We start from the raw sequence: 13,533 nt of genomic DNA on the forward strand, positions 1-13,533 counted from the left end.
GAAAATGTAGAAAAGCCCCCACAGACTTGCCAGTGTGGTGTGTGTGCAGAAATAGTCCTTGGCAGTGGAAGCCATCGATTTTCTCCCCGCGTACAGCAGCTCCTCTTCCCTGCCGGCACAGCGTGTAATACGAAACCACGAGTTTTCCCTTTACCCACAGAAATCGATTTGGTTTAGCCGTAGTCCGGACGGCGTCCTCTGCCGCACACTCCTCAGAAAGCTTTCAGCAAAATACGCTGAAAAAAAGCACCGGGCCCATGTTTCAACGGCCAGACAAGTCGCCGTGACTACAAAGCGCCGACTGTGACACGGCGACAGGGGCGGCGGCGCACGTCCAGCGAGGGGCATCAGAAGGGCCGCCAAATCAAACGAATCCCTCTGATCTCGTGTTCCCTGAGAAGATGATCCACATGGACACTTCCATGTCGTCACTTGACACAAAATGTCTTTTCTTCCTCTGAAAGCGGCGACATTTAGCGTCTTGGGATGATTCCAGGAGCCAACGAGGAGCCGCACTGAGTAGTGTGTTCCTGGAACTCTCCAAGCTCCAATCAATCTCACATATTCCCATAACAATATATACATATATATATATATACAAACTGGGGTGTAAAGAGTCACTGGGAGACATGCCTCTCCGAGACACTTCCAGCCATCGGTTGACTGCAACACAAAGAAAGGGATTGGCTGCTGGTCATAGTAGGGGAGCAGCCTGGGCTGCAGCCAAGCATTAAAGGGCTCAACTCTTCCCGCACAGGCGGCGTGGGTGTGGGATTCAAAAATGTTGTCATGTTCAAAAGGGGATAGAAAAATGCTTCCTATTACTGCCTGTTTCTAGGGAGGATACTGGGAGCGGAGAGGTGCTGGTGTCTGCTTCACACCTGCCAGCGAATGCATCAGTATGGTCGGAACGCAGGCGCTAACACACCGACAATTATCACAACAGAGGGGTCGGACCTCATCCTTCGGCACAATGACATGAGGCCGTCTCAAAGTTTCCCGCCAAAACCCATCTTCACTGCTACGCTAGCTAGAGTTAGCTCCGACCGGCTCGTACCTGCAGCCACTGCGACTGGTCGCTGTGTCCTGCCGTCCAAGCGTTGACCTTGCCTTGTTTGTCCAGCCGGGCCTTCCCAGGCTCCCAGGTGAACATGTCCATGTTGACAGTCCGGAAGATGCTTGAAGCTGTGATCTGGTAATCCTGGATATGGCCGGATTTCATTCCCATCGGCTCAGAGCAGCCTGGGAATGTCAAAAACCAACAAACAAAAACTATTACTACTAAAAAAATGCACACATTGATAAAAGATTTAGCACTAACATCACTACTTGTGATTTCGTGCAAAGTTGTTTTGCCACAATAGAGAGAAATGACACAGTTCCCAGCACTTTATTGATGTTTTGTGCAAACGTGCGGACGATGTCCGGTTCGCTCACCTGACAGCTCGCAGCCGAGCAGCTCCATGCGCAAGGTGCAGTGCCGCCGACAGACTTGGGGGTAAATGCGCACGTACTGGGCTTCAATCGGAGGGGTGAAGGAGCTGGCAGACGGAGTGTTGTTATCAACATTCCCTCTGAAAATCTGTTGTAGGGGATAAAATGACAGGGGGGGGGGGGGGGGGGCGGGGAGAGGCAGATCAGTACTGCTGGAAAGTGGCCGTGTCTCCTGTGACCAGTCCACATTTAACAAATTCATGCCATTCAAGGTTAGCATGCTAGAAACCCGGCAAGCGAAGGCTCTTTGAATTAGGAGACCGGAGCTTTGCATGTGGCAGGATCAGAGGAAGGCGAAAAGAGGGAGAATTGTGGATAGATTAAAGGCAGCACATTTAAAATGAGTCGCTGACTACATAATCGGGACTGATTGTCCAGTGTTGTGATTTTGAGGGGAATTTTCAGAGGTCGACAAATGAAGGACAGCCGTGGCTAGCTGGCTGTTGGGATGATAGAATGCCGCGTGGCGTGTTTGGTGGCGGTTAATTCCCAAATAGTATAAAAATTCAGTCCAACAGTCATAAAAATGGAGGGGAAGCGAGGTTGGGGGAGCATCAAAATAGGCCCGGAGTGTGTTAGCTAATTAAAAAGCCATTTCATCATGTCCTCCACCCTGTCCTTGACGGCGTGCCTGGTCTCTCAGTGGTGTGTGAGGCCGCATGTGTTGAGAGTTGGCGTGTGCGTAGTTGCACGGGGTGGGAGGGGGTGTTTGTGTGTCCATGTTCATCTCACCATATCCTCGTCTTTGCTTCTGACTTTGTACGTTCTCCAGGTCTTCCCGTCATCGCTGTAGGCTACTTTGTAAGACTTGACGTACTCGGCACTGCCAAAACGCTTGGCTCCCTGGGTAATCAGGCCGGTGACCCTCATTCTCCTCTGGAGGTTGATCTGCAGAAGACAAAAAAGTGTTGAGAAAGCACCAACATGAGTCCCTTCCTCGGTGTTCGTGCATGAGGCGCGTGAGCGTGCAGGAATTGGGAGCGACTCGGCTGCCTTGTGTCTTTCCTGTCGTCAAAAAGACATCATTTAATACATTTTCACGCCTCTGATCAGGTCTGTCACATGAGGCGTGCACCAGCCATGGTGAGACGGAGGAGGGGTGGGGGGGTCACACAGCTAAATATGGAAGTAATGAACAAGTTCACACCTAAGAGCACAGCTGCTGTAAAGGGCCCACAAAGTCAAATCTGTTTGGTGGAGGGAAAAGAGTGTCAGTCTCCACACCGACATGCTTGTTTCTTTATTCGCCGATGATCACGGCCCCTCCTTCCAAAACGCTGATCATGCTCCGCGCGGAAGGCGTTGTGATGCAGTGTGGGACTCATTTTAGAAGCAAATGCATCATTTGTAAATAAAGCCGGATCGCAGCCGTGGGCGTAGTCGGCAACAAAGCCAGGCTCATCAGCATCATATTGCTTAATTAAGACAGAAGGAGAGAGAGGAGGCCTCGGGGTCCGTTAGCTAGCATATCGAGGCTACTGCGTTATATCGGAAAGCTTATGGAACATTTAAAATTCAATAGCTGTAAATAAAACCATGCCCGGAGGGAATCAAAGCCCTCGTTACGACTGAAGCGTCTACTGGGCCACTAGCAAACATTCATGGGTAATCATGGAGCCATCCTCTGAGACAGACGGAAACATTTCTCCCTACTTCTGTAGGCCGGAAGAGTGTTAGCACCGCTGTGACCCAGAAGGGCTCGGGTCATGGACCGTTTACATCAGGATCAATAACTTCATCAAACACTGCAACAAGACCCAAAATTCTGTTGAAGTTAGCAAGGGCGAACGTATCGATTTGAAGGGAAAGTTTTCTGGAGGTGCTGTTCTGGGCTCTGGAGCTGAATTTCTGCGGCTGAAATGTTACCATAACGGTGAAATAAGGTCATTTCGCGAAGAACAGATCTGAGAGCAGCAGCTCCAACGGAGAGCGTGAATTCCGGGGTGTGCAGGAATTGCTCCGGGAAAACGACCCTTTTAAACCCCAACAGAAGAGATGAGCTGTTTGTTCACCAACTTTGGCCGAAGTGTCAAAAACCAATGAAGTAGTGCGACATAATACTGCCGCATCCTGGCTCTCCTCTGGAATTTCCATTTGCAGATATAAGACTCAATTACACATATTTCTCAACCATTTAAACCAATGTATCAAGTTAATTATACATCAGCACCGCTCTTATATCCTCGGAGCTGCGGCGGTCGGCTCTTTCTCATTTGCAGAATTTCTTCATTCTGCTCGGTTTTCTCCACAGACAGAGATGCTTCTGCCACTAATTAGGACACACTGTCATTTAAAGGCCACCGCCGGCATAATTGGGCGATCCCTCACATTTCTAATGAGCGCTCTGGAACACATGTCGATGTCCTCTGTGCTAATGCTGATGCTAACAGTGCAGCCTCTCAATAATATCCATGAGTGCGTCTTTCCATACAGGCTTTTGACCACATGCATTTTATTGAAAAAGAGTTAATTAGCTATTTAATCAGCTGAGTGTGTGATGAATATATGTATAATTGCAACATGCTATTACAGAGTAGAACAACAATGAGTTGGCAAGGGGGGAAATAATGGAGGAATGTCCACTTGTACTTTCAATGTCATAAAAGTGGTGTTTGATGCTTCCAGCCCCCTTTTTCTGAACCAGTATTCTAAATATTTGCATGAAACTGGTGGAAACTTACGTTTTGGGTGGGAAGAACACATGACTTGGGGATGCAGCAGTAATCGATGCGGGATGTGATGTGGGCCAGAATATGATACACACACAGCCAAAATGACTCAATCGCTGACGTCTATTGTCTAACTCACAATGTAATATGCTTAAACTTGAGTTGTTTACACAGCCCGGATCAGCCCAAAAGCCAGGAGTATTGGCTTAACAATATTTTATTATGAAAACCACTTATCCTCTGTTCAGAGAATTATATTGCTATAACAATTACACTTCCCCGTGTCCTTGAATGCACCAAAGAGCCCTGTGGCATAGTGTTATCCAATATGAGCGCACTCAGGCATACAAACACACAACATGCACGTTTGTACTATTTGGTGGGGACTTTTACTGAAATAATGCATTCTGCCAACTGTAACCATAGCCCTAACCATCAACCATAACCTTCACACCTGCTTTAACCTAAACCCAACACCAACATCAACCCTGTATGCATGTAAGCCGGTTAAATTCTGACTAGAGCAGCTGGAATAAAAGAGACGGTCGCTGTTTAATCATGTCTAAAGAGCAGTTTTAAATGACGCTGTTGCTCACACCTGAACTTCCCTGGTCGAGCTCTGCTCCTGCGAACTCCACATAAGGGAATCGCAGCTTTGAAACTAAACCGGGTATTCAGACCAGACTTTCACATCCAATGTCCAGGAATCAGCACGACCAAACGGATGAGAAAAAAAAATATCCAAGAAAGATGAAACTGCTTCCCTGGAAACGCTCCTCAGCTGGGAGGAGAGAAGCGTGAAAGCTTCAGCCCAATTGATGTTCACCCAGCTGAGTCCACCCGATTCTGTGGAACTGCGGCTTTTCAGTCCGAACCATTCTGGGAAGAGATTCCCGGCCCGACAAAATAAGGGCTCCTGTTTCGAATTAAAGTCTAAAAAGGGTCATTTTTACGACACATACCAGGCGACGTGACCCCACAACTCGACACCTGAACATAATCTCATTCACGCTTTGCCTTCTATTAATAAACAGTAAACCTTCATCGCCTTTTAACGTGATTCGGATTGTTCGGTTCTGCCAGCACAGCCGGCTGCATCTATATTTTCCCGATATTGGTCAGACCGGCAGCATATTTCCCCGGAGAGTTCAAAAGCAATTCAATGTGTGGGCTGGTCGTGACCAGCCTGTGGAAAACTGATATTCTTACACCGCCGCCGCGACGTGTGAACAGCTTTCTCGCACGTGCACAATTTGCTAGCGCGCGCAACCCTCATCAATAGGAGCAAACATATAGCGGGAACGCCGCGCAGCTGTGATGTATTATTCAAATATGTTGTTTGGTGTTGGGTTCATTTGTGGAGCTTTGGTGGGAAACAGCCGACTGTGGCGCGTGCATATGAAATCATCGGTGTATTTACATATGCGCATGTGTTTGCGCACGCAAAGTATCCCACACACATCTGTGTGGCTCCTGAAGTGCTTCTGTTCTGCTAAACTCTCAGGGATTTACGGGATTTTAGCGACTTCTTTTTCGGCTACTTTGCGGAAAGACGCGCGGAACAAACGGGAGCGATCCGGATCGGGTCGGCACCTGTCAGTAGGACGCTGCTGCGAAGGCACAGCCAACAAAATCGTCTTCAAAAGCGCGCCGCTGATTTCTCAGTGTTTATCCCGAAACCGCTGACAGAACTGTACACCTCCGTAGTCTTGGCCCAATTACGCGGGCCCTCTGTAGAAACACACAATGCCTGCAGCTTCCCGCGCAGCTTCCCACGTGGTGTCATTAAACCCAAACAAAGCGTCTCCAAATCGTCAGCCGCTCCCGCTCCGGGTTCCTTCCCTCCCACAAATGTCGACTGTTTATTTGGCTCTTTTTTTTTTTTTTGCGATCTCACTCATTTATTTTTATTTTTTTTACGAATCTGTTTTTCCGCCCTGTCGTACTCGCCTCGGCTCGGATCGGCTTCCCTGTCATGCTTCCACACTGTAGTGAGTTTTCCTATTATATTTTCTTCATGGTTCACTGCCTGACTGCGCTCTACGAAGTTCCCTGTCAGCGTTTCTGTCCAAACAAAGAGGAGCTGACAGCAACGGAAGTAATTAGATCTTATCTATTTACCATTGTTATCTATGCCAAAAAAAAGATCCAGTAAATAACAGTTAAATCAGCTTTTCCACCATCTCTGCCACGAGATCTGAGGAATTCGCTCGCAGCCTGTTGGTGAGTTATTGTGCGGTGGATCATTTGCGGTAATTTTGGCTCTCGTGAGGTCAATCAGGTTATATCGGTGTGTGTTCACGTGCACAGGAAGTTTCTCTCTCTTTAGACGTGGATTCTGACTTTTCCTCTCAAATTAATAACCCCACCCAAAAATATATCTCATCTTTTCCCCTCCCTGCAGCAGTGACCCTCTATGCTGATGAAACTGTGGTATTAACGGTGAGAAAGGGCAACTTTGTGAGGTGGCTGAGTACTGGTGAACAGGTCAGATCAGCAGGGAACCCAGAACCAACCGGAAATGGATCAGTGTAATATCTGATAATCGCAATTTAACATTAATGTAATACACAGTTAAACAACCTGCATCCGTTCACTGTAATTATATTTCTTATATATATTATATCCTCATTGTGTCCTAAACCCAAGTAGGTTATTCCCCAAATTTTGAACTTTTTTATGACCAATTCTCATCAAACTACACTGTAAAACCTCATGCCATAGTCAAGACATAAAGTATTATGGGTAAAATCATTTCCACAGTTCTTTCCAGCCCCTGTGAAGAGCATATAATCCTGTGAATAAATGAATAAATAAAAAGTCCTCATGGATACACCCTTAAAACATGTAAAAGCCTTTAAATTTATACCAGGGAGAAACATCATGCCTACATTTCTAAAAGCCCCGTAAACTGCTGCAATGATTGTCCACGGTGCACGAGGGACTGCTCAGAACATTTAATTCTTTTTAGCTTCCAAAGCTTAAATGCTGTTTCAGAATAGGACCTGTGAGTGCGTTACAGCAATCATGTAAGGACAAAGAAGGAGGTGCGGTTATTCCCGGAGCGTCCGGATTCCTGGAAAACTGCCCTTAAATGACAGCGGATGACTCAAATTACAGTCCTGCGATTGCACATTACAACAGCTGCTCCATGGTGTGTGTGTGGGTGTGTGTGTGTGTGTGTGTGGGGGGGGGGGGGTTACCTGGATCCACGGCCATCTGTCGTTTTCAGCGGCGGTCCAGGCATTGACCAGACCCCTCCTGTTGAGCCGCGCGAAGTAGGGGTACCACTTCTGGAGGCCGAACAGAGCGCGGTGGGTGGAGGAGGCTGTTATCTGCTGGTTGGAGATTATGCCGCCCTCCATGCCCAACGGTCCAGAGCACTCTGAGCCCGGAGAGACAGAACAGCGGTCAGAAATATTCCAGTCTGTCACATTTCTTCAAACACCCGTGTGTTTCTCACCCCCATTTTGGTGGGATGAACGTTGTTTCCAGGAAATCAATATCTTGGTTTACACCAAGGGGGACACGGATGGTTGTTTAAAACCAGCATCAGTCAATATGACCCATTTACGCCACCTGTAGTTCTGTTTTTTAGACGTCACGCTGCTGAGAGCTCTCAAAACAACACCAGCGCTGGGATCTATAGAACAGTTCCACCATATACTTTGGCTGAAGTAGCACAACACTTTTATTTTGTCCGTCACATCTGAGGGATGAAAGAGTTGCTCCTTTATCTCTTTTATCAGATTCTTCATGTTTCCCTGGGGGGGCAGAGACTGCAGCCACTCCTGCACAGCTTCACAGCGAAATTCAACAAGGTTCTTTTATCAACAGGCTGCAGTATTAAAGTCTGGGCACACGACACGGAACGCCTACGCGAAGAAGTTTAATTTGGGGGGGGGGGGTGTTTCTCTTTTGTCTGCTGGTCATACTTTAAGGACCCAGAAATGCATTTTCACATTTTCATTTTGTGGTTTTGTTTTTAAACCATCTTTCATGCTTTAATCTATCAGTTTTCTGTCTACATCCTATAATTAGGGCTGCATAGAAACTGTCCCGAACAAACCAACTAGAACCTGTAAATGTGTCCTCATTGAGCTCTTTCCTCAATGCCGATTAGCCAAAAAGGGTCCAATTGTGAGTAGATGGGTTGTAATATCAGTGAAAAACAGTTTATTCCCTTTTAACAAAAGCAGAATGAGCTCAGCTGAATCCAGACTGCAAATGAAACACGTGGCGTCAAAGAGTCTTTTCTCTTTCACGTAGCATCTTTTCCCTCCGATGTGCCAAGGAACATCAAGAGTTTTTAAAGAGCTACCTCGCTGTAAAACGGCCCGTGGCAACGTTGAATGTGTTTGGTTTTTTAAGAGTGACAAATTGCTCTTCAAATTCAGAGATCAGAGAGCTTTAATCCGCAGCCTCACACAAATTCTTCACTGAGATTGTTTTTACATCATTATGGGAACATGTTAAAAGGCAGAACTGAGGAATTAGAGGTGAAGGTATTTAGCGTAGATCCATTTAGCAAGTGGGACGCCGTCGCTTGGCTCCAGAGCCTTTTAGCCTTTGTCTGAATAAACTGTTGTCATGTGGAGACGTGGCACACAGATTGGAAGAGATTGGCCCACCACTGGACATCATTCAAACCTTAAACTGGAATATGCAACTCATTTCATCATAAATAGCTCTGGAAATTGTTTCCCCAGCCCAGTCATTTTAAGAGTATCAGAGAGGTGACAGGAATTGTGGGCGGTGGAGCGTCTCTTCTGTCCCCGCGTCTTTGACGGTGACAGCGTGCGACAGTCCCACGCTGTCTTCATTTACTAAACCCAATTATTTGCAGACACATCACGGACCTGACCATTCAATTAGGGCGTGTCTGAACACGGAGACCGAGGAATCTGGAGTGGTTCTGACTCCCACCCACCATACGAGCCCACTTCCAGAGCGGCGTTCGTAAGACGTCCAGCAGAACTTGCGTGGGACAAGATGCAGGTGTTTTTAAACGTGCAAACGTTCGTATAGTTGACAGATAAAGAAATAACCTTGACGGATCGACCTGGAAATCGACCTGGAAATCAGATAGGCACTTGCAATTGGTGGATACAGAAGACTGTCACGAATACACACCAACATGAATACACACCAGCCATGATACACGAATACACACCAGCCATGATACACGAATACACACCAGCCATGATACACACCAGCCATGATACACGGATACACACCAGCCATGATACACGAATACACACCAGCCATGATACACGAATACACACCAGCCATGATACACGGATACACACCAGCCATGATACACGGATACACACCAGCCATGATACACGAATACACACCAGCCATGATACACGAATACACACCAGCCATGATACACGAATACACACAGCCATGATACACGAATACACACCAGCCATGATACACGGATACACACCAGTCATGTGAAGTAAAGAAGAAAACCACAGCCTACAGCTGACTGCAGTGGGGGGTCGGGCTTCCAGCACGGGGGGGGGTTGAATTCCCTAAATGTACCTACATGATCGACTCGCTGAGGGTTGAGACCAAACTCTCACATTTTATCACAGCAGACGTTCCCACACATGATCACCATCAAACACTTTGGGAGTCAGAATTTTGTGCCGCCGTAGTTGCTCGCTGCACCATGTATTTCATGTAAAAAAAACCAAAACAACACACATCAGACTTGTTTGTGCTTGAAACCTTTCAGAATAAAAGTTGAACAGATAATTGACATTAAAAAGCCTTTAATGAGATAAATGTGCATCGTGCTCGAGGTCTGTGCGAAGCGCTCTTTGCTGGACTCAAATCCTTCTCTGTTATTTTTTACTTGCTTTCACTGGGTTCATGCTTTTCATCCCACTTTCTGTGGACCGGGGGGTGTTGAAGTGGTTCCACAAGCTCCCAGATCTCCATCAGAAGTAGAAGTAAGATCTGAACAGATTCTCAGTAACTTTTGTATGGATATAGATTTTATTATCTCAATGCAAAGAATCCCATCGATATCCAGCTGGAAATAAGCCACTGACCACAACTACGTGTAGTTGACACTGGTTATGCTGGTGGAAGAGATGAAGCTGAACAGGATTTATTTGTTGTCCGGTGTCCCTACGACCACATCTGGTCCAACCGGTGGGTTGAGCTTTAATCCCAGATGTGCCATAAAAGGTGACAGAACTCGGAAGAATCCTGGAATTAGAGCACCTGCGACTCTTGGCATCAGTCGGCAGAACTTTGCATGTTCGTGTAAACCCGCCTTGGGGGAAAGGCCGGAGCGACAGTCACTGCAGACTGTGATCGTCCTAGCTAGCACCAACAGGCAGGCAGGCAACACATCGGGCAGGAGAAGAGCAGCTGCAGGGAGTCGTTAGAGGAGCGTCAGGAATCAGGAAAATGATGCAGCTAAGGAAACAATGCTGACTTCTTCTGCTGCTGAAACCGTGGCAACGCTGTGGGGAAGCTCCGGCGTGTGGATAAGGTGAGATGTAGAGTACATCCCACCACGGTAGCTTACTCTGTTCACCAGTTCAACCTGGTCTCTGTTCTAAAGAGGGACCGGTAGGGGGGTAGATGACCGGTAGGGGGGTAGATGAACAGTAGGGGGTAGATGACCGTCATCGGATCCTTTTACAGATTACATTTTTAAACAGGGTAATCCAGTTTAAACTAGAGCTGTTTCACATCTGACTGTAATCCAGGACTGAAATGATGTGTGATATGTTATTTGAGGATTATGGTCATCAAAAAGAATTTAAAGTTATAAATAACATCTAAAGAAGAAGAGCATCAACTCTAATGTTGATGTTGGGGTCCTTGTGCTCCACATCCAGAGGCCACTGCGATGTTTCCGCCTCTTAAATCCCCAAAGTTGCTGCCACATTCTCAATCAGCAACTTCCATATGCAAGAATTTGGCTTTTCTTTACCAGAACTACTAAAACCTTTGACACTGTAGTGAAACAGACTGAAAAAGATTGTTTGTCCTCGTGAAAAAAATCAGCAAAATCAACTGAAATGCTGGAGGACAGACATTTAGTGAGTGGGGGGAAAAATCCCTGTTCTAGTTTTAATGGATATATCCCAGCTGTGTCTTCTATTTCCAATCTGGAGGGCGTATATGTTCCGCAATCGATGTTACTTGTATGTTAAGTGAGAGGAACTTATCTCACATTAAGTTGAACAAGTTCCAGCTTCTGAGGGCACAAAGGCATCGAATGTTATCTTGGACTGAAATTAAGATAAAGCGGCATCTGTGTGTCGATGCTTCTGTAAAGCTCAGTCTTCTCTTTTGTTAGCTGTCGCTCTCTCTCTCTCTCTCTGTCGCTATGTCTCTCTCTCACTCTCTCTCTCTCAACCACTTTGGTCTCATGCAGATGTTTGAATCTGGATTAGTGTTGAAAAGAAAAGCACTTGCAATTGGTTGTTACCTCTATTGTAAGTTCTCTCTGCCTGAAGTTTACTCATCAATCCAAAGTTAGAACATATCGTTAAAAAATTGTTTAATTAAAATCATTTTTTGGCAAAACTTTGGAGAACTTAAGCCGTAGCTAAACTGGGTTTGCTTGGTGCTGTGGTTGGCTAGCTCATACAGTAGGCTCAGGCTGACACAAAGCTAGCCCGATATACCCACAATCACCGTGGAACTGTGTTCGGTGCCTCTGGGACTCGACCCGCTGGATCCTTTCAGGAGGATTTGTCATGTGTCAACTTTGTCAGCTGTCGAGGCTGTAGAGGCCGACCAAATAATGTCCATGAAACCTGACATGAAGGCATTTTTTATACATATTTTACTGCTACTGCCCCTGACGACAGCTGATTACATACTGTATGTCTGGTTGGACACTCCGCAGCGGAGATGGGCCTCTTCTAATGAGCTGTCCGCCAGTCTCCCGGCCCACATCGACCTGTGAGCGCCCCACACCCGCACGGCTGCACGTGACTTTGACATGACAGCCGCGTCCCTCAGACCCCACCATGCGCTCCCGCGGCCGGGAACACCCAGATGACACGTGAGGACAAATGAAAAGCCACAAAGAGGAGAACCGAGAGGACCTGAAGCTCAAACACGACTCCTGTTTGAGGAGCCCATCACTGCTTGTAAGACAAGTTCCAAACACATCATTCATGCGCATTTTTACACCAGCGATACAAACACAAGGATGAAGGAATGACCGCACCAGATCGACCTGAAAATCAGGCAAAATCAGGCTTTGTGTGGATACAGAAGAGTGTCACGAATACACACCAGCCACGATACACGAATACACACCAGCCATGATACACGAATACACACACCAGCCATGATACACGGATACACACCAGCCACGATACACGAATACACACCAACCATGATACACGAATACACACCAGCCATGATACACGAATACACACCAGCCACGATACACGAATACACACCAGCCATGATACACGAATACACACCAACCATGATACACGAATACACACCAGCCATGATACACGAATACACACCAGCCATGATACAGGAATACACACCAGCCATGATACAGGAATACACACCAGCCATGATACACGGATACACACCAGCCATGATACACGGATACACACCAGCCATGATACACGAATACACACCAGCCATGATACACGAATACACACCAGCCAATACACACCAGCCACGATACACGAATACACACCAGCCACGATACACGAATACACACCAGCCACGATACACGAATACACACCAGCCACGATACACGAATACACACCAGCCACGATACACGGATACACACCAGCCATGATACACGAGTACACACCAGCCATGATACACGAATACACACCAGCCATGATACACGAATACACACCAGCCATGATACACGGATACACACCAGCCATGATACACGGATACACACCAGCCATGATACACGAATACACACCAGCCATGATACACGGATACACACCAGCCATGTGAAGTAAAGAAGAAAACCACAGCCTGCGGCTGACTGCAGTGGGGGGTCGGGCTTCCAGCACGGGGGGGGTTGAATTCCCTAAATGTACCTACATGATCGACTCGCTGAGAGTTGAGACCAAACTCTCACATTTTATCACAGCAGACGTTCTCACACATGATCACCATCAAACACTTTGGGAGTCAGAATTTTGTGCCGCCGTAGTTGCTCGCTGCACCATGTGTTTCATGTAAAAACCCCCAAAACAACACACATCAGACTTGTTTGTGCTTGAAACCTTTCAGAATAAAAGTCGAACAGAGTGTCTGGCTCCACAAAACTGATCCCCGAGGCTCTAATATTTATATTTTTTAAATCACTTTCCTTTTATGGTGGAGAAACGCGGCGGCTCAC

General features: G+C 46.8%; 1 protein-coding gene across 4 annotated transcripts in view; it reads right to left on the reverse strand.

Annotated features, from left to right (window-relative positions):
• Positions 1-13,533, reverse strand: part of edil3a (EGF-like repeats and discoidin I-like domains 3a) — a 68,563-nt gene that overhangs the window by 18,184 nt on the left and 36,846 nt on the right. For all 4 annotated transcript variants that reach the window (XM_029829807.1, XM_029829805.1, XM_029829806.1 and 1 more), the window contains 4 exons: positions 7,367-7,548; positions 2,227-2,382; positions 1,438-1,582; positions 1,058-1,242 (listed from right to left, as the gene is read on the reverse strand). In XM_029829807.1, the coding sequence (XP_029685667.1) occupies positions 1,058-1,242; positions 1,438-1,582; positions 2,227-2,382; positions 7,367-7,548 (668 nt within the window). The remainder of the gene's footprint in view (positions 1-1,057; positions 1,243-1,437; positions 1,583-2,226; positions 2,383-7,366; positions 7,549-13,533) is intronic.

The sequence above is a fragment of the Takifugu rubripes genome, chromosome 21, assembly GCF_901000725.2.
Source record: "Takifugu rubripes chromosome 21, fTakRub1.2, whole genome shotgun sequence".
NCBI lineage: Eukaryota > Metazoa > Chordata > Actinopteri > Tetraodontiformes > Tetraodontidae > Takifugu > Takifugu rubripes.